Source organism: Dermochelys coriacea, chromosome 1 (genome assembly GCF_009764565.3).
Source record: "Dermochelys coriacea isolate rDerCor1 chromosome 1, rDerCor1.pri.v4, whole genome shotgun sequence".
Taxonomy (NCBI): domain Eukaryota; kingdom Metazoa; phylum Chordata; order Testudines; family Dermochelyidae; genus Dermochelys; species Dermochelys coriacea.
Window position 1 is genome coordinate 225670286 of NC_050068.2, and position 21337 is coordinate 225691622.

General features: G+C 44.5%; 1 protein-coding gene across 1 annotated transcript in view; it reads right to left on the reverse strand.

Annotated features, from left to right (window-relative positions):
- Positions 1–21337, reverse strand: part of TTC38 (tetratricopeptide repeat domain 38) — a 50622-nt gene extending 29285 nt beyond the window's left edge. Inside the window, exons 1-7 of the mRNA XM_038399325.2 lie at positions 21158–21337; positions 17888–17965; positions 14290–14371; positions 11923–12094; positions 10603–10776; positions 9364–9439; positions 7973–8092 (exon numbers count right to left, since the gene is read on the reverse strand). Coding sequence (XP_038255253.1) covers positions 7973–8092; positions 9364–9439; positions 10603–10776; positions 11923–12094; positions 14290–14371; positions 17888–17965; positions 21158–21322 — 867 coding nt within the window. The 5' untranslated portion in view covers positions 21323–21337. The remainder of the gene's footprint in view (positions 1–7972; positions 8093–9363; positions 9440–10602; positions 10777–11922; positions 12095–14289; positions 14372–17887; positions 17966–21157) is intronic.

The window sequence follows — 21337 nt, forward strand, 5'->3', positions numbered from 1 at the left end:
AATCATAGCTGCTTAGTGCTGCCATTTATGAGTGTCATTCAAAACTAAATTGTAATTGCACAAGGCAGTATAGTCCTATGGGCTGCTCTAATTCAGAGGAAGGACAAAAAGAGCAAACTGCTTTATTTCATTACTGGATCAGTTTGGGTGAAGAGAATAAAACAATAAAATACATTCAGGAGCTGCTTTGCTCTGTATTTGTCAAAATAAAACTAACCAGCAAGAAAGTCCATGCAAGATCCACACCTCTCTTGCTGGGGAAGAGAGAAGATAAATTTTCAAAAGCACTTAAGTGATGTAGGCACCTAAATTCTATTTCCAAAAGTGAACTAGCACTTAGGCCCCTAGATCACTTACATGCTTATGAAAATGTTCCCCAAATTGTCTACTGTTAATTACATTTTTAGGGTATTCTTATTGGTTTGGGGTTTTTTTTTGTTTTTGTTTGTTTGTTTGTTAAAGTTGTTCTGCAAGGGGGAATTAAAAAAGCTTTTTCTAAAATGACATCCCTGAACTTTGAATGAGCACTCAGAAAGATTTCTGTTTATGGTTCCAATCATGATATTCCTAATACTTCTAAGGTCAAAAAACAACCCAAAAACATTTTAGACCGTTCTGCTCCTTGTGCATAGTGGAACTGCCTACTGCTTGGAGGGACAGTGTGCAAAGTGTCTGCCTGCTTGTGTGTTAAGCGATTACACCTACCCCACATAGCCCCTTCAAAAGGTAAACCTAAAGGTTCACACTTTCGGAAGGAGTTCTGGGAAAGGGTTTGCTTAAGCTAAGTAGGTACTCTGGAGGTCAGTGGTGGTCTTGGGGGCATAAATCAAGTGGCCTCTGGGGCTTCGTTTCCTCGAAGAGGTAACAGACTGAGAGTTGGTGCCCAGGAAATGTGTCCAAAGAGGGGATACACTGCTGCAGCCAAGGGAAGTTGAACAAAGAGGGGGAATTCACTGTCTGAACCTCTCCCACAGCAATCTGTTGAGTGGCCAAAAGGGGCACTGGACTAGACCTGTGCCAGATGGATACTGTATAAGACCATAAATAACAGGAAAAGGTACAAGGCACCATTTTTCTTCCTTTTGCAGTCAATCTTTTAACATCCTCCCCTCTTCAGAAGCAAACACAAGCATTTCTGGAGGTATTTTACAATCTTGCTATGATTGTCTTCCCCTGCAATTCATTCTACATTCATTATCCTTTTTCATGAAATAGTTTTGCCAAGTCCCCCAATTTACTCTTAAAGTGCTGATCTTAGGTTGAGTAGAAAGCCTGTAAATTTCACCTTACTGCCTACATATCAGAACATAGGGCCTATAGCTACAGCAGATAAAAGCATCATATGCACATGTATATTGTCTGGCTATGCTGAAAGAAGGACAGGAGACATTTGACATGGGTTTAATCAGAACACAACTTTATTATTAGATGTCTGAGACTACCCAGCAGATAACAGTACAGTACAGGTAACCCCATGTTTATCGTATAATTACTGGGGGGCTTTGACTAGCTCCCCCTCTTTTTCCATCCAGGCCCCTCCAGCAAATACATTGCTGGGACCTTACCATACCTGGGATGGGGTAGAGGGGCTTCCACCAGCTCCCCCTCTTTTTCCCATCCTGGTTCCTCCAATAAATCCATTGTCGGGACCTTACCATCCACGCTCCCCCCCTTTGTAGGAGGGTTAAGGTGGGCTATAAGAAGGGGGGTTGGCTCCCTGTGGTACCAATCATAGGAGTCCTCAACTGCCCCCATTCGTTCCTTTAACAAACACCTCTTTTTAAGTTCTTTTCTAAGCCATTTATCCTGTCAGTATATACTCCTATGGAGTACCTGCACTGGATATCTGCCCTACACTTCAATAATGAGTTGTGACATATGGCCTACTGCCTGTCATGTCATGCATAAACAGAGCTCTTCCTGAAACCTGGTGTGGGGAAGGCGAAAAAATCCCCAACTGCACCCAAGCCAATATGGTGGTAAAGGAAAAATTCCTTCCCAGCCCCTCTAAATATGGGGCAGCTAGCGTAATGCCCACAGCAGGGACTGACCAAACCTGGTATTTTTCACCAAAAAGGGAGGGAGGGTGGGCCCTACTTCAGCCTTGGTCTGTGTAAAAAGGAAAGCTCAAGGCACCACTCTGCCCCTTTTCCAACCCTGCATTCCCAGAGGATCGTTCAGGGACCACTCTGCCCCTTTTGCAGCAGTTTTCATCTCTCCCCGTCCCCCTCAGCCCTGGTCTACACTAGGCATTGAGGACGAATTTAGCAGCGTTAAATCGATTTAACCCTGCACCCGTCCACAGGACGAAGCCCCTTTTTTTTTTTTTTTTTTTTTTTTTTGACTTAAAGGGCTCTTAAAATCGATTTCCTTACTCTACCCCCGACAAGGGGATTAGCACTGATATCGGTTTTGCTGGGTCAAATTTGGGGTACTGTGGACGCAATTAGACGGTATAGGCCTCTGGGAGCTCTCCCAGAGTGCTCCATTGTGACCGCTTTGGACAGCACTCTCAACTCAGATGCACTGACCAGGTAGACAGGAAAAGGCCCGCAAACTTTTGAATTTCAATTTCCTGTTTGGCCAGTGTGGCAAGCTGTAGGTGACCATGTGGAGCTCATCAGCAGAGGTGACAATGATGGAGTCCCAGAATCGCAAAAGAGCTCCAACATGGACCGAACGGAAGGTATGGGATCTGATCGCTGTATGGGGAGAGGAATCTGTGCTATCAGAACTCCATTCCAGTTTTCAAAATGCCAAAACATTTGAGAAAATCTCCCAGGGCATGAAGGACAGAGGCCATAACAGGGACCCGAAGCAGTGCCGCGTGAAACTTAAGGAGCTGAGGCAAGCCTACCAGAAAACCAGAGAGGTGAACGGCCGCTCCGGGTCACAGCCCCAAACATGCCACTCCTATGATGAGCTGCATGCCATTTTAGGGGGTTCAGCCACCACTACCCCAGCCATGTTGTTTGACTCCTTCAATGGAGATGGAGGCAACACGGAAGCAGGTTTTGGGGATGAGGAAGACGATGATGATGAGGTTGTAGTTGTAGATAGCTCACAGCAAACAAGCGGAGAAACCAGTTTTCCCGACAGCCAGGAACTGTTTCTCACCCCGGACCTGGAGCCAGTACCCCCCGAAACCACCCAAGGCTGCCTCCCGGACCCGCCAGGCAGAGAAGGGATCTCTGGTGAGTGTACCTTTTAAAATACTATACAAGGTTTAAAAGCCAGCATGTTTCATGATTAATTTGCCCTGGCATTCGTGGCTCTCCTGGATATATTCCCAAAGCCTTTGCAAAAGGTTTCTGGGGAGGGCAGCCTTATTCCATCCACATGATAGGACACTTTACCACTCCAGGCCAGGAGCACGTACTCAGGAATCATTGTAGAACAAAGCATTGCAGTGTATGTTTGCTGGCGTTCAAACAACATCCGTTCTTTATCTCTCTCTGTTATCCTCAGGAGAGTGATATTCTTGGTCACCTGGTTGAAATAGGGTGCTTTTCTTAAGGGGACATTCAGAGGTGCCCATTCCTGCTGGGCTGTTTGCCTATGGCTGAACAGAAATGTTCCCTGCTGTTAGCCACGCGGTAGGGGGAGGCAAAATGTGACCTTGTGATGAAAGCACATGTGCTATGAATGTAATGTTAACAGCAAGGTTTACCGTGAAAGTGTGTACCCATTGTTCTATAAAATGTGTCTTTTTAAATACCACTGTCCCTTTTTCTTTCTCCACCAGCAGCAAGTGTTTCAAGGATCACAGGATCTTCTCCTTCCCAGAGGCTAGCGAAGATTAGAAGGCGAAAAAAACGCACTCGCGATGAAATGTTCTCTGAGCTCATGCTGTCCTCCCACACTGACAGAGCACAGACGAATGCGTAGAGGCAGACAATGTCAGAGTGCAGGAAAGCACAAAATGACCAAGAGGAGATGTGGTGGGCTGAGGAGAGTAAGTGGCGGGCTGAAGAGAGGGCTGAAGCTGAAAGGTGGCGGCAGCGTGATGAGAGGAGGCAGGATTCAATGCTGAGGCTGCTGGAGCATCAAACTAATATGATCCAGCGTATGGTTGAGCTGCAGGAAAGGCAGCAGGAGCACAGACCACCGCTACAGCCCCTGTGTAACCAACCGCCCTCCTCCCCAAGTTCCATAGCCTCCTCACCCAGATGCCCAAGAACGCATTGGGGGGCCCTCTGGCCACCCAGCCACTCCACCCCAGAGGATTGCTCAAGTAACAGAAGGCTGGCGTTCAATAAGTTTAAAAGTTTAAAACTTATTGAAGTGCTGTGTGGCCTTGTCCTTCCCTCCTCCACCACCTCTCCTGGGCTATCTTGGTAATTATCCCCCTATTTGTCTGATGAATTAATAAAGAATGCATGAATGCGAAGCAACAATGACTTTATTGCCTCTGCAAGCGGTGATCAAAGGGAGGTGGGGAGGGTGGTTAGCTTACAGGGAAGTAGAGTGAACCAAGGGGTGGGGGGTTTCATCAAGGAGAAACAAACAGAACTTTCTCTCCATAGCCTGGCCAGTCATGAAACTGGTTTTCAAAGCTTCTCTGATGCGCACCGCACCCTCCTGTGCTCTTCTAACCGCCCTGGTGTCTGGCTGTGCGTAACTTGCAGCCAGGCGATTTCCCTCAACCTCCCATCCCATCATAAACGTCTCCCCCTTACTCTCACAGATATTGTGGAGCGCACAGCAAGCAGTAATAACAGTGGGAATATTGATTTTGCTGAGGTCTAAGCGAGGCAGTAAACTGCGCCAGCGTGCTTTTAAATGTCCAAATGCACATTCTACCACCATTCTGCACTTGCTCAGCCTGTAGTTGAACAGCCCCTGATTACTCTCCAGGCTGCCTATGTATGGCTTCATGAGCCATGGAATTAAGGGGTAGGCTGGGTCCCCAAGGATAACTATAGGCATTTCAACATCCCCAACGGTTATTTTCTGGTCTGGGAAGAAAGTCCCTTCCTGCAGCTTTTGAAACAGACCAGAGTTCCTGAAGATGCGAGCGTCATGTACCTTTCCCAGCCATCCCACGTTGATGTTGGTGAAACGTCCCTTGTGATCCACCAGTGCTTGCTGCACTATTGAAAAGTACCCCTTGAGGTTTATGTACTCGTCGGCTTGGTGCTCCGGTGCCAAGATAGGGATATGGGTTTCGTCTATCACCCCACCACAGTTAGGGAATCCTATTGCAGCAAAGCCATCCACTATGACCTGCACATTTCCCAGGGTCACTACCCTCGATATCAGCAGATCTTTGATTGCGTTGGCTACTTCCATCACAGCAGCCCCCATAGTAGATTTGCCCATTCCAAATTGATTCTCGACTGACCGGTAGCTGTCTGGCGTTGCAAGCTTCCACAGGACTATTGCCACTCACTTCTCAACTGTGAAGGCTGCTATCATCTTGGTATTCTTGTGCCTCAGGGCAGGGGAAAGCAAGTCACAAAGTTCCATGGAAGTGCCCTTACGCATGCAAAAGTTTTGCAGCCACTGGGAATAGGCCCAGACCTGCAGCACTATGCGGTCCCACCAGTCTGTGCTTGTTTCCCAGGTCCAGAATCAGCATTCCACCGCATGAGCCTGCCCCATTAGCACCATGATGCCCACATTGCCAGGGCACGTGCTTTGAGAGAAGTCTGTGTCCATGTCCTCATCACTCTTGTAACCGCGCTGACGTTGCCTACTCGCCCGGTTTCGCTTTGCCAGGTTCTGGTGCTGCATATACTGCTGGATAATGCGTGTGGTGTTTAATGTGCTCCTAATTGCAAAAGTGATCTGAGCGGGCTCCATGCTTGCGGTATGGCGTCTGCACAGAAAAAAGCCGTGGAACAATAGTTTGCTGTTGCTCTGACGGAGGGAGGGGCGACTGACGACATGGCTTACAGGGTTGGCTTACAGGAAATTAAAATCAACAAAGGGGGTGGCTTTGCGAGAAACTGAATGGCTCCCTCAAGCATAGAACTCAAAAGTGGGTTTAGCAGGCCATTGATTTCACGGAGGGAGGAGAAAATGAATACAAAACAAATCTGGTCTTTTTCTTGTTTTGAGCCACTTCATCTATCTTTATACATCATGCTGGCAGCAGACTGTGCAGTACGACCGCTAGCCATCGTCACCTCCTGGGTGCTCGGCAGTAGACGGTGCAGTATGACTGCTGGCCATCATCTTCTGCTAGCTGCAGATTAAAAGACAGTGCGCTGATGGTAGGACTCAATCGCCATGAGACGAAACAAGGCAAATGACATGGCTGAGTCACTCCCATGTTTGCCCAGGTGCCTGGTTAAAAGAACACCCAGGACTACGTCGACGACGGCTACCAGTCATACTGCACTGTCTGCTGCCAAAAGGCAATAAACTGCTGCTGTGTAGCAATGCAGTACCACGTCCGCCAGCACCCAGGAGACATACGGTGACGGTTAGCACAGGTAACTCAAGAAAAAAGGCGCAAAACGATTGTCTGCCCTTGCTTTTACGGAGGGAGGTAGGGAACGGGGGCCTGACGATATGTACCCAGAACCACCCGCGACAATGTTTTAGCCCCATCAGGCACTGGGATTTCTACCCAGAATTCTAATGGGCGGTGGAGACTGCAAGAAAGCTACCCACAGTGCAAAGCTCCGGAAGTCAACGGTTGCCTCGTTATTGTGGACACACTCCGCCGACTACATGCACTTAGAGCATTTGTGTGGGGACACACACACTCGACTGTATAAAAACGCTTTCTACAAAACCGACTTCTATAAATTTGACCTAATTTCCTAGTGTAGACATACCCTCAGACATAAAGTACTATTCCCTTCACTCAGCCTGCCAGCCAAACATCCCTCTGCTTAAAGATGCAGGGCGGTCAATACTCAAGGTCCAAATCACAAGTGGGATGTAAAATGTTTGACTTACCAACATTGGCCATGTCTCTTTAAGACTTAAAATGTCTAACTAATCTTGTGCTTATGAATTGTAAAACATTTTATATGTAAAATCAGACACTGGTTGAAAACCAGGATTTACCACAATATTTCTAGGTAAAATAAGATTAATTGAGGAGAGAATAGAAATGCTGACCCCACTGAAGACAATGGCAAAAGAATTCAAAAGTGAATTCAACTAAACAAAATTAAGACCACTTTGAGAGTGTCCATACACTGAATTAATGCAGTTTAGCTAATCTATTTTAAATTCACACCTTTAGTTAATGCAGATTAATTTTTCTGAGCTCCCCATGCAGACAAACTCTCAGATTTACACTGGTGTGAAAGAGGAGAATTTGGCCCCTTGTCTGCAATGTTTCATCTCAGGACAAATTGTGAATGGCTGAGTTAGAAATCTTTATAATGAAAAAGTGGTTCTCAGTTTTTGTTTTCTGGCAACATCTGACACAGGATTCTTACTCCTGAATTAGTGCTCCCTAGCACTAAGTTGGTTTTCTGTTAGGGCTAAATCAGGAGTGAGAATCCTCTGTGAATGGTGCCTTCAGGGAAGTAGAATTACAGATAAATAATTGTCCATTCTCTTAGGCATATCGGAAATCTTGACTTCCACAGAGGTCAATGGCAAAACTTGTATTGACTTCAAACAGGCCAGGATTTCATCTATTTCCTTTAAGTGTCTTTATCCGGGTCATGAACATAGAAATATCGAGGGAGGAGGGGTAGCTAATTTTTTTTAAAATTATGCATTACCAATCCCAGCCACAAGCGCTGAAGCTAATTTTTTCATGACTAATACCCAGAGTGAATTTCTGAAACATGGAACCGTGATTGCATTTTCTGCTTGTTTCCCAAGTGCCATGAACAAAGGTTCCACACTGGAGCAGCAGCATCCTCTTCTTTGTGAAAGTATTCCTTTGCATTTTGTACTAGATCTGATGAAAAGCACGTAAAAAGGAATCCCTAGTATTTAGTGGGAGGGGAAAAACCCCACAGCCAGCTATTTCAGAGGAACTGTTAGGGAAATTTACCTTCCAGTTGTTTTCAGTTTGCTTCAAAAATGTCAACCCATTCTTCAGGTCTGCTTTCATTTCATTTATGTGTGCTATGGTATGGACAGACCATGCATCTGATTGGTTTATAGCTAAAGCCTGATGGGAAAAGAGAAAAAACCATGATGTGTACTGGGTAGATTACAAATAGCTGTACATACTGTCATTAGTACAGAAATTGAAGACTATTTTCTTCAGTAGATATTAAGGTACAGTAGATATTAAGTATATCTTTGCTAATAACTTCAATCATATCCTGTGAGACTGTTTCAGCAGAAAGGCGAAAAATGTTTACTGGAGTTCACTTGTTGGCATCTGCTTAACAATGACTAAAAGTTACAAAGTAGTTTTAGAGAATGAAGGCCTTAATCAAGACCACCACTTTATACTTCATTCTACAAACTCTCCTTACACTTCTGCCTCAGAAAAGTTACATGGCCAGCACAAAGCCATGATTTATCCCCACACCATCCATATGGGGAGCATATAAGCTGATTACTTGCTTTAAAATAAAATAATAATCCAATTCCTTGCAGTTAACCACTTTTCCTATTCCAAGAACAAAGGCTCCGCTAAGGTTCTGAATATCAGATAGATGTATCTTTACCATTCCAACAATTCCCACTCATCTATAGAATTTTTTCCCACTTTCAATTGATGACAATTTAATGAAAAATAAAATTTTTGTTATTACTTTCAGCAATCTGATGTGTAAAAGCAGTTTGGGAAAAAAATGAACCTTTGAAAATACAACAAGGTGTCAACTGACTCTATTTGTGCTATACTTTACATAGCTTTCCCAAATTACAGGGGACCTTTGTCATATGGATATGTTGCCAGCTTTTCATTCCCACTGCAAATACGGTAATAAGATCATCTTTATAAAGCATGAATGAGGTGTAGTCAATTTACAAGGGCATTATACAAGTTGGTCATCAGGTTAACCTACTGCACTGCTGATATTCTGTGACCTTCACCAAGATTTGATGGCAGGTGGACACAGGTCTCATATATGCTGCATTTCTCAATGACAAGTTTCAATTTTATTCTCTCCAGCTTGCGTAGCAAGATTCTTTCTGATCTCCTCTCATTCTTCCCCTCCCCCACCAATCTTGAATTAAAAAAACCCAGCAAAAACTGAAGAAAAAAGGGGAAATCCCCTTTTCTGAGTTCTTAAAAGGTAACACCTATAATGGCAAAGTTATTATTATGAGGATGTAGCACATGAATAGTTATGAATTTCAGTACAGTTGCTTACTTTTCTTTAATTAATTTTAAATGGTCATAAGCCATCTCTCTCAAAAAAACATTTGCATACTAAATAAGATTAAGAATTTAAAACCTTTTAGTACCAATGATGTCCAGCTTACCTCACTGGCGAGCTTTTCAGCATGATCAAACAAGTTAGTTTCCATCAGTCCAAAAGAAAAAATGCCTTTCACATAGCTAAACAACAAGAAAAACCCATTTAGCACTAGGCAGATAAAGCTAATATTGCAAAACACATTAAAATAATTTAATACAAAATAACTCTTACACTGTTAGTAGTAATACCAAATAGTGGAAGAAGGAAAAAGATTGCAGAATCTAATCGTTTTCCCCTACAAAAATTAGCACATGCAGGAAATGACCAACTTTCTCTTTCCCAGCAAACACTGAGAAGACATATATTCATGTGTTGTGCCAACTATGAAATCACACAGACCTTTGTAAGATATAGAGTACTATTGCTTTTCTATTGGATAAAAATTACAATTGTATCACAGAGCTACATTTCCCCCTCAGCTCTGCTTCCCTCTTCTGAAGTCCTGCAATTTACCTGACCCCAATGAAGTCAATGGAAGCCTCTTTAGCTTCTGACCTGCTATAGAACTAGTAGATGGCACCAAAGACATATCTAGGATTATACCAACAATTTACAGAAAATTTATAAATTTACCCTAACCTAATCTAAGACTAACTCCCTAAAAAAGAAAAGGAGTACTTGTGGCACCGTAGAGACTAAAAAATTTATTAGAGCATAAACTTTCGTGAGCTACAGCCCACTTCATTGGAAAAAACAGTAACTAAACGAAGCTAGGAAACTAGTTAGCGAGCTGTGGATACAAAGAATCTGAAGAGGTTCATGTCCTTCTGTTGCTACAGTTGGAAGGAACTGAGACAGCACGACACACCATGCATCCTTTTATAGCCTCACCCTCAGAACGTTTGGGAACGCTGAGGGGAGGGAGAGGAAGGGCACACGAGTGGTTCTATCTGGAAATGCTATGAGAAGGTTTCACCATCTAGACTGTACCAGCTGGCACATCCCATGAGTGGGAAAACATGGAGGACATTCAAAGGAACAGCTCAGTTAAAAACAACTGAACAGTGGGTCAGTAAGAAAGCAAGAAGAGATGTTAATTCTTAACGTACATATTTTTAAAGCCAGGGTGGTTATTTAGAACTCTCTTATCTGTCCTGAGACAGAGATTACAGGGAGAATCAGGGTTTGTGTGCTGCCCCTACAGACATTGCTGACCAGAGACATCTGAATTTATGCATACAAAGCACATGCACACCAGAAGTAGAGATCCATAGACATCATCTGAAGATCAAATCTTGCATACCTACTCAGTGGAATATCAGGTGTCCAGTAAGGATATACGCGGGCAACAGAGTCTCGCATCTGTGTTCGATATCCCAAATAAAAATAAGTGTCATGAGCAAATTTTAGAGCTAGCATGTCAGTTGGATGGTCCTGCAGAATCTTATCCCATATGTCACAAGCTTTAGGAAGACGCCTAGAGAGAAAAGCACATATTAATCATTGACAGGGCCAGCATGACCAAACTGCCTGAATCTAATATTATTTCTAAATTTATACTACTGTGGCAAGTGGGAAATCTACTGACAATTCCCTAGCTTGCAAGAATACTTCTTAATTCTTAGTATACATGATTGCACCATGAAGACAGCTGAACACTTTCTAGACAACATGTGTATGGTATTCTTTGTTTGTTATTAGTAACACACTGCAATGGGGGGAGGGGCGGGAGTGCCTTTTAGGCTCTGATTCAACATTTTGATCTATGTGGGAAGACCATTACCTCTGCAGAGAGCCTCACTAAAATCAATGTGGCTCCACACAAGTATTGGGGCACCATGCAAATCAAACACCATGGGTCAGAGCTTTAATTATCTCATTTCTTACCTTTGTTATCAAATACTTTTACTGCTAATATCTCCGATGTGGATAAAAATAACAAAAATTAATAGTGTTTGATATTGTCTAGAGAATACACAAGCTCAATATATTCCTGTAAACATTCAATTCCCCAAAGTCCGCATTTTCTTGGAGGGCTTACAACACCTTGTATATCGTCTCACCTTTTTAGAGGTAGCAGAGTCTATAAGTGGAACAATAAGACAAGGCTGCTTGTATTTTTGCTTCTACAGTCCAAGTCTGTGGGAAGTTAGGCTCAATGTTTAGAATGGCCAAAGATTTAGCCTCTTGAGTGGTTTTAGTTTTAAATCGTTATTCCAATAATGGAATTATTGGTAGGTTTTAAAATACAGAAGACTTTAAACTAATTACATATAACATACTGGCATGATAGAAATATTTTTCATTATAGGATTGTTAGCTAATTAGATGCATATAGTTTGGGAAAACTAAACTTAAGATCCAGTTTCTATGTGCCACTGTGACAGTAACCTATGGTGAATCTCCAAGATAAAAGCAGACAATATCTCTTGCCAGCTGTACTACTGAGTGGCACTGCTTTCCATTCTAGATTAAGCATTTAAGCAATCATTTAAGTGGAAAGAAAGATGCTAACATAACAGTAAAAATGTGAACAGAAAGGGCAACATGCATCCACGCTGTATATAGTCTGAATGATAAAACCAAACCCTCTCTACCCCTCCCCTAAAAAACAACCGCTTACCCAATGGCAAACATGTCTAGTGCAGATACATGTAGCTTCTCCCTCTCAGTCAGTGGTTGCGATTCTGAGAGTTCCATCATCTTTTTCATCGCACTGTCCAGCTCTTTGTTTAACCGCACTGAACTCCCAGTGCCAATCAGAACCAAGCCATTAGCAATCACGTGTCCCATCGCTGAAGAAAGCAGCATGGAAAAATTTAGACCCTACAGGTAATTTAGCAGGTGGAGAAGCTCTAGGCTGAACTATTGAGAAGTTTAAATTAGAGCCAGAGGTAGTAGATGGTAGTAATGCTAGAGACTGATTAGGATCCCACAGAAAGCCCAGGCAGCTAAGGATCAACCATATATTAAGGACATGTAGCACTTCAGTGAAGACACTACCTACACCGATGGGAGGGGTTTTCCCATCAGCATAGGTAATCCACCTCTGCAAGAGGTGGTAGCTAGGTTGGTGAAGAATTCTCCAGTCGATCTAGAGCCACCTATACCGGGGGTTAGGCAGGTTTAACTGAGTTGCTTGCTGTGTGGATTTTTCACAGCCCTGAGTGATGTAGTTATACCGATCTAATTTCCTAGCATAGACCAGGCCGAAGTTACGAGCAGAAAACTAAAATTTTCCTTTTAAGCAAATCTTTTATTTTCAAATTCTTCTTTAACATCCCTCATCCCTCCCAAACAACCACTTTGTTATTAGGAGCAGTTAACCAATGCTGCCTCTGTCCTCTCTTTAGCAGAGCCTGTGATCCTAATTTCTCGCTGTACTCTATAATGAACCATGTACAACAGGATGGAATAAAGATCACAGAAACTATTTTCGGACAGGCCAAAGGCAGCAACAGAAAAGAATTAACAGTGTGCCCAACCTGGGAATAGCAGGGGTGGAGAACACACTATCTATGTGCAAGGCTCGTCTAAGAGTGACTTTATTTCTAAAAAGAGCAACAATAGGAATGTAATATCATGGACAATGAAAAGAGGAAAAGCAGATGTGCAAAAGGATTAAGAGAGGTGGAGCAAGAAGATGGGGCATAAGGTGGCTCAGGGCCATAAAGCTACTTTCATTGGCTGTGATATCTAACACACATGGAGCATTTACGTTGCAGTTGGAAGAGTGCTTCCCAGCTCAGGTAGACAGATACACACTAGCTCTGCTTGAGCTAGTGCCCTAAAAATAGCAGTAAAGCTGGGGGTAGCACAGGCGGCAGCTCAGACTAGCTATCTGAATACAAACCCATCTGGACACTGTGGGTACATACCTGGGCAGCTAGCCTGAGCCGCCACTCGTGCTACACCCAGCTACACTGCTATTTTTAGCATGGTAAGTCGAGCAGAGCTACTACATGCCTGTTCACTCAAACTGGGAAGCATGCTCCCCACTGCAGCGTAGACATACTCACAGAGAAGCACATTCCTTTGGGGCTGCATAGGTCCAACTACCTCTCCCCAGGGTAAGGCTGTCTCGATACAGGAATTTTGTCCCTAGCATTCCTTTCCGGAGACAAGTCTTTAAAATTTGGCAAAGCCAAACACCTGCAGAATTAAAGTTGCTATTTTGCAACTGGCAGGTACTTGGTGCATCTATCTACCTCTCCCCCAGTGGTTTATTAACTCCTGGTACATTCCCTGTCTCGTTATTTCTACACAGATATAATGTTCACACACACTGCCCAACAGAGTAAAGCCATATTTGTTTTATATATGTACAAAGATGCCAAAAACATCTTGATACAGTGCAGGAAGGTGTAAAACAAATGATGATAGCTTTAAATGAAGTGTACTTTAAAAGTTGAATTTATTCTGTTTAATTAGCTAAAATAAAATAAATGCCAGCAAGTCTCAGCCCTCATGTTCTAGTCTAGCATCAGAAGATATCCTTACATCAATGCCTTCGATTTGAGATTCATCACTTTCCCCTCCATATGCTTTTTCCCTGGCAAGTGGAAACTTCCTTTCATTAATCATATCATGCTCATATGCCAAAAGGAGAAGCGTGCATAGCAAGGTTTGTCTCTTCCAGTCCCTTTAAAGGCCTAACCATATTCCTTCCACAATAAGGCTGAGCTCTAATACCAAATTCTCCTTCATTTCAACATATACCACCAAGTTCCTGGGACAGCTAAGAATTTTTCTTTTTAGTTGTGACATTTCTTAGTTCATAGGATATCAATTTTTCTAGCTATTTACTATTTCTCATATTTGCTTTTTAAAAATGATCATACTCAAGGGAAGAAAAAAGGCTGTCTAAAAGAGTTATAAATGAAAACTATCAATCTTATACTAACCCAGCCCTTCAGCTTGTGTGTATGAAATAAATTAACCATATACAACTACTGTACTGTATATCCAGCAATTAAAAAGTTATACTTACTAAAAGTTGGATCTGCTGCATGTAACTTGGAGAGAGATCCTTCAATGCCCCCTAGACTCTTATCATTGGTCCATGTAGCATACTGTAAAATAGAGTGTGAAACTGACTAGAAACCAAATGAAACTAAGGTTTTTTCCCCCATGATCCCAGCTGAGTGAAATTCAAAAGTAAACAAGATCAATGGTAAACAGTGAGACTTTAAATTTTTTCAGAAGTAATCATCTCTGGCCTGGTCTACACTACAAAGTTAGGTTGTAAGCTACCTTGTGTCGACCTATTCGTGCATGTGTCTATACTCAAATTTGTCTCCGGCCAACATAAGCAGGGGTGCCTATCCCTGTTACAGCAAAATAGTAACACCACCTCCTGAAAGGTATTGTGCCATGATCAACCTACTGAGGCTTATGCAGTGCAAATGTGGACAGTGTGTGACTTACATCAACCTTAACAGTCCTCAGCAGCTATCTCATAATGTCCAACAATGACAGCTCTGGTCACAATTGTGAACACCATTGCTCAGGAATCATGGAGACTGGAAGCCACCCTTTAAAACCTCCATGTATTTTTGAAATGCCTTTTCCTGATTGACCAGCCGGTGAGTACATCTAGCATCTCTCCCTTGTTGCATGCAACTGCCCAAATGACCATGCTGGTGCCACACGCTAGATGTGCTACTGCCTAGAGTAGGGAGGATGTGTTGGATCTCGAGCCTGAGGGAAGGGGAGGCTGTGCAGGCACAACTATGGATCTGTCGTAGAAACATCGACATTTATGAAGAGATTGCACAGGAAAGTGAAGAGGTCTGACAAGGATCAGCAGCACTGCCATGTGAAAGTGAAGGAACTGTGGCAAGTGTATGACAAGACCAAGGAAACCAACAATCTATCTGGTGTCGAGCCGCAGACCTGGCACTTTTTAAATGAGCTGCATGCCATACTTGGTGGCCACCAGCACCCAGTAGACCACTGTGGATACTTTTGAGGCGTCTGAGACACAGGCCCCTGCCACGAACAGCAAGGAGGAGGAGGAGGGGATCCAATTATGCCATGAGCTAGGATCTTTTTGAGACTCCACCATAGTCAAGCCAGTCCTACCAGCTGAGTATGGGTAAGAACTCAAGTATGTGCATCATTTTTCCTTACATGTTAAAATGTGAAGATAGCACCTGGCCCAACCCCAGTTAGCAGGACACAGATGTCAACTTTTCAGATGTTTTACTTGTATGAGAAGAGGTATCAGCTCTACTTCTGTTTGTATTGCTTTTGCTTTTCATTCTTATGTAGGGTTAGCAATGGGGGGGGGGGGGGATGTAGCCAAAAAGGATTGAAATGGACAGAAATGTTTTCTACCTTTCTAGTTTTAAAGTTCCATTAATTTATTTTAGAAGTTTGTATTATACTTGTTTTTTAATTGCACATTATTTTTCACTGTTTTTGGTATGCAATAAATTTCTATTTTTTGGAATAAATTCATCTTTATTATTTCAGAACATATACTGCAGAATGCCTAGCACTACTCAGAGCACTCATTGCTTGTAATTGTATAGAACCACTGAACTCACAGGATCAGTAAAAACACAATGTAAATAATTATAAATGTACAGCAAGCACTGCATAATTCACAGGTGCATTAAAAGACAGTGTGATATGCAGAAATGTACACCAAGCACTACACAATTCTTAACAGCCCCCCAAAACTTTGGGGTCAGGTAAAGCATAGTCCACCATACCACATTACTGTGGTTGACTATTAAAGAGCTTTTTCAAGGCCTTCCTCAGCTGCATAGCTCTGCACTGAGCTGTTCCTTGTTTCTGGTTGTTCAAACCAGCAGACAGCCACTACACCTCCGCCCTGGCTACAACATTTCCCCCTTTGCCTCGCACATATTATTCAACCACAATAGGCAGCTATAATCTTTGGGATATTTTTCTCACTGAAATCTAATCTTCTGAATAACCCCACCATTGTCCCTTATATCTACCAAAAGCATCTTGAACTGTCATTCTGCACCTGCTGAACTGGTAATTGAATCTTTCCTTGGTGCTGTCAAGGTGTTGAGAGAGTGGCTTCATGAGCCAGGGAAGCAAAGAGTAGGGCTGGGTCCCTCAATATCACTACTGGCATTTCAACATCGCCAACAGTAATCTGCCAGTCAGGAAAGAAAGTCCTGCTTCCACCTTTCTAAACAGTCCTATGTTCTTAAAGATGTCAGCATCACATACCTTCCTGGACCAGCCCACATTGATCTCAGCAAAGCATTCCCAGTGATCCACCGATTGTACAACCACAGAAAAGTAGTCCCTTCTATTGATGTAGTCTGTGGCAAGGTGGGTTGGTGCCAAAATAGGGATGTGCATGCTATCACCCCAGCACAGTTCAGGAACCCCACTACTGAAAATCCATCAACTATCTCCTGCACATTGCCAAGAGTCACAATCCTGAGTAACAGGAGATGATTAATGGCCCTGCACACTTGTATGACAACAGCACCCACTGTGGATTTTGCCCACAGACTGGTAGCAATCCAGCACTGCAAGCTTCCACAGTGCACTTCCTGATCCACTGTCAGCACAGTTCTCACTCTGGTGACCCTGCACTGGAGGGATGGGGCAAGCTCAGCACACAAATGTAGGGATGAGGCCTTTTAAATCCAAAAGTTCTGCAGCCAAACCTGCATTTGTCATCCCAAACCTGCATTATGATGTGATCCCACCAATCAGTGCTCATTTCTTAGGTCCAGAAGTGGCACTATATCATCGGCAGATGCTCCATGAATGCCACCAACAACCTTGAATTGTTTTTCACTATATATCTCAGCAATCTGTCCTCAAAGAAACTGTCATATCCCTTCCTGTTACAGTTCTTCCCACAGCTCCGCAAATACTGGAGGACTGTTTGTCCTGTGGTTGCAATGTTCATAACAATAGTGCAGAACTCTGGGGTCTCCATGCTTCTGTCGGAGACAGCAGATACCGAAAAGTGCCACGTGGGTTTCTGAGATTTTAAAAAAGGCGTGAAAATGATGGGATATGGATGGCATTATGTGATGGAGAAATGTGCATGATGGGAACTTGACCCCTTGTTCCCCGTCACCCCAGGCATGACTTGTTTCTACCCCACAATGCATTGCGAAAATTTCCCAAAAGACTGTGTGCTGGACAGTAGCTGGTTGCACATTGGGTTACATTACCACACTGTGCAACAATACAAGGTGAGTATTCGCAGTACCAACGCAAGTAGCCAAATATGCATGCACATGAACGATATGCTAACTGTGGTGGCTTTCTGGCAACGTAACTTGCATCAACCAAAGTTTGTAGGGTAGACAGGGCCTAAGATGACATCAGTAATACATAAGGGAATCTGTTTCTTTAAAATAGGATTTTTTTTTAACCAGACTCTCCTTTTGATCCATAAAGAGGATAAGCAATTTAAAATTAGCTGCAACAAACACTATTTTTATACTTGCAAGTCCCTTCAAATCACATTTTTTCAAAACCCAGCCATATCCAGTGGTGGATTAGCCACTGGGCCAACGGGGCCCATGCCCAAGGGCCCCGGCCAACTGGGGGCCCCCAGAAAAAAAATCAGCCCATACCTGAGTCAGCGAGGCATCAAACATTTTGCAGGCCTCATTACTAGTGGTGGATAGGACAAGTCCAGCATCCTGCCAAGCCTATATAAAAAACAAAAAGCGAGACTGTTTATTGAACACACTGATTTTCCAGATGTCATGTTAGCTGAGCTCTAAGAACCAGAAGAGTAGATTTCTGGCAAGTATTTCATCTACCTATAAAATTACAGGAAATTTTGAGAAGCATGTAAGTCTTTTACTCTATTAAAATTATGTTTGAGGAATCCTCTTAATGGGGATAGAGAGAATGGAATAGTAGTGGTAGAAAAAAAGACAAGGGAAATTGCATAATACCATTCTCTCTTTAAACCTCAGTAGTATACTAGTCCCATCACTTCAGATATACCCCTTTAAAAAGGGATGTGTGGCAAAATAAAATTTTGGGCTGGGGGTGCAGGCTCTGGGGTGGGGCCAGGGATGAGGGGTTTGGGGTGCAGGAGGGGGCTCAGTGCTGGGGCAGGGAATTGGGACGCAGCTCCCGGTCAGTGGCACAGCAGAGGTGCTAAGGCAGGCTTCCTGACTGTTCTGGCATTGCAGACCATGCTGCGCCCTGGAAGTGGCCAGCAGCAGGTCTGGTTCCTGGGTGAAGGTGCGCAAGCAACCTCTTGCCCGCAAGTACTGAGTGCAGAGTGCGGAGCCCTGTGGCCCCTCTGCCTAGGAGCTGGACCTGCTGCTGGCTGCTTCCGGGGCACAGAGCAGTGTCAGAACAGGTAGGGACTAGCCTGCCTTAACCAGGCAGCACTGCCGACGGGACTTTTAATGGTCCAGTCAGTGTGTTGACCAGAGCCGCCACGACCCAGTACTGGGTCATGACCCGCAGTTTGAAAACCACTGGTTAGATAGTACCTATGGGGAGAAGCAGGTACCAAGTGTTGCTAGCCACAAACTTTGTTGGGAGCTGGAGTGAAAAGGAGGGGAAGGGGCGTGGGGGCAAGATTTGGGAAGATGAATCCTCTGCTTCCTCTCTCTTTCCTGTGGTGCTTCAAAAGGCCTCCAAAATGACAGAGAGGCCCTACAGGCAGCAGGGAAAGTCAAGATTATTAGAGCCTGGATGCATAACTTTCACTTGCAGTGAAATCGGAAGTGCCTCTTCCACAACTACTGATGTACCTCTCGAGGGATGAAAGAGCCCCCATCTCAAACCTTCTGGCCATTTATACTTGCGGAGGAGGGCCTGACTATTCTCTGTGCTGCTCTTGGGGGAGACAAGGCGCTGCAGTTCTGGTCTTGCCCCTTTCCTTATTAAGCTGAGATTTTAGTGTGGGCAGGGGAGTGAAGTATTTGATCCTTTCCTTCTCCCCCCATACTCCTAACTGACTCTCTAGGGACCTTTGCTGATGTCTCTGCAACAGATTTTCAGCAGCTCAGCTGTTTACAGCATGGGAGCCATACCTTCTACTGTTTGAGAAGCTGTCTCCACGGTTCATTAATACATGACTGCAGCAGCATGGCAGTCTTTGTCTTCCCTTTCCCTTTATATTCCCTTCCCCACTTGGAGCTATAACTGACTCTGAAGCTCACTTTTTTTAAACAAAGCAGTGATTGAGGATATAGCAATACTTCAAGCCAGAGTCAGCATAAAGGTTGCAGGGCCCTAAAAGTAGCACGAAGACACTGGGACCTAATCCACAATCAAGCATCTCAGAAAGTAGCGAATTTGGAGAGACAAGACATACGAAAGAAACTCAGCAAGGCCCCAATTGACGGGTAGCAGATATAATAGAGAAAAAACTTGATGAGGCTGTGCCTGTAGCGGAGACAGTGGGAATCATGCTGGAGGCTTCTGATCCCCTTAGTATTTCCTGAAAAGGACCTCCCTAACAGCATTTTTTCCAAATTTCAAAAAAGGTTCAATTTGCCCTATTTTAACTGATTATAGGATTACTGCTTACTTTGAATTACACAAGCGACAGCTTTATCTAGAGACCAGATGCTCAGATTCTAATGAACAACTGGCTACTTTTCATAAATGTTAAGTACTAGCTTGAACAAAGGACAACTCTGCGAAACTTGCATTTAGAAGAATAATGTGAAATCTGAGACATGCAAAGAAAGAAGAGCAAAATAAACAAAAGTGTGACCAATATTGGTAATTAGCCCTTGCATCTCGCCCTTTAAACCTTCAGAATCGGAGGTGGTTACAAATGAAGTAAATGTCCACTGGCTTTTAAGAAACAGAGATGGATTAGCACTGAAGGAATGTGAGGGGCAGTTCCGTGTTTATGGAAACGCAGGAGAGAAATAAGGGGAGTTTCTGTTCCTTTATGTAGAAGTGACAGGTTTCAGAGTAGCAGCCGTGTTAGTCTGTATTCGCAAAAAGAAAAAGAGTACTTGTGGCACCTTAGAGGCTAACAAATTTATTTGAGCATAAGCTTTCGTGAGCCACAGCTCATTTCATCGGATGCATTTGGTGGAAAAAACAGAGGGGAGACTGATATACACACACAGAGAACATGAAACAATGGGTTTTATCCTACACACTGTAAGGCGAGGTTTCAGAGTAGCAGCCCTGTTGCATCGGATGAAGTGAGCTGTGGCTCACGAAAGCTTATGCTCTAATAAATTTGTTAGTCTCTAAGGTGCCACAAGTCCTCCTTTTCTTTTTATGTAGAAGAGTGCCATGACCTGCTCATTTTACCTAACAGCCCCAAGGGGCTCCTTTGTTAACCCTGAGCAGTGCAGTTTCAGCCAATGTTTTCTGAGGTCACCGAATAGCTTTGCCCTGTACGCTGCATGTTGAACGCTCCTCTCCAACCCCCGGGGTTGGGCCCGGTGACCAACGTTTCCCCGCCAAAAGTTCACCCCCACACATTTCCCACCCAGGCTCTCAAAGCATTTCACACGCGCGACTCAGAATTGCCGCCTCCCTGCGACACAGATCCCCGGCCACGTTCAGCACACTGAGGTGCCCTGCATGACACAGCGCTGGGGAAGGGACCCAGGAGTCCCGACCCTTAGCCTCGAGTCCCCACCGCAAGCCCCCCGCCACTGTTTGCACAAGGGCTAACCCGGGCGCGGAGGCAGACGGGGGGCTGCGGTGACGGGCGGCGCGTAGCGGGCGGGGGGCCGTCACGCCAGCCCGGGCGGGCTTCTAACTGGGGCGGGGCAAGGCGAAGCTCCGCAGGGCGCCGGGGCCCGGGTTGCGCGATGCCCCGCCGCTTGCAGCCGGAAGAAAGAGACCCCAGTGTCCGCCTCCCCCCCCCCCCAGCCCATCGCACCGCGCGGGCCGCTCACCTTGCAGTCTCTCAGCGGCACCATGTTCCACAGCGGCTCCTTCTCTGCCCCTCGGGCCGCGGGGTTGGGCCCGCCCCCAGCAGGTGGGGCCGGGCACGGGCGGCTCCTAAGGGCGCCGCCCCCCAGCCGGCTGCAGCAGAGCCCGGGCGGGGAGCCCCGCCGCATCCCCCTCGGGGAGGC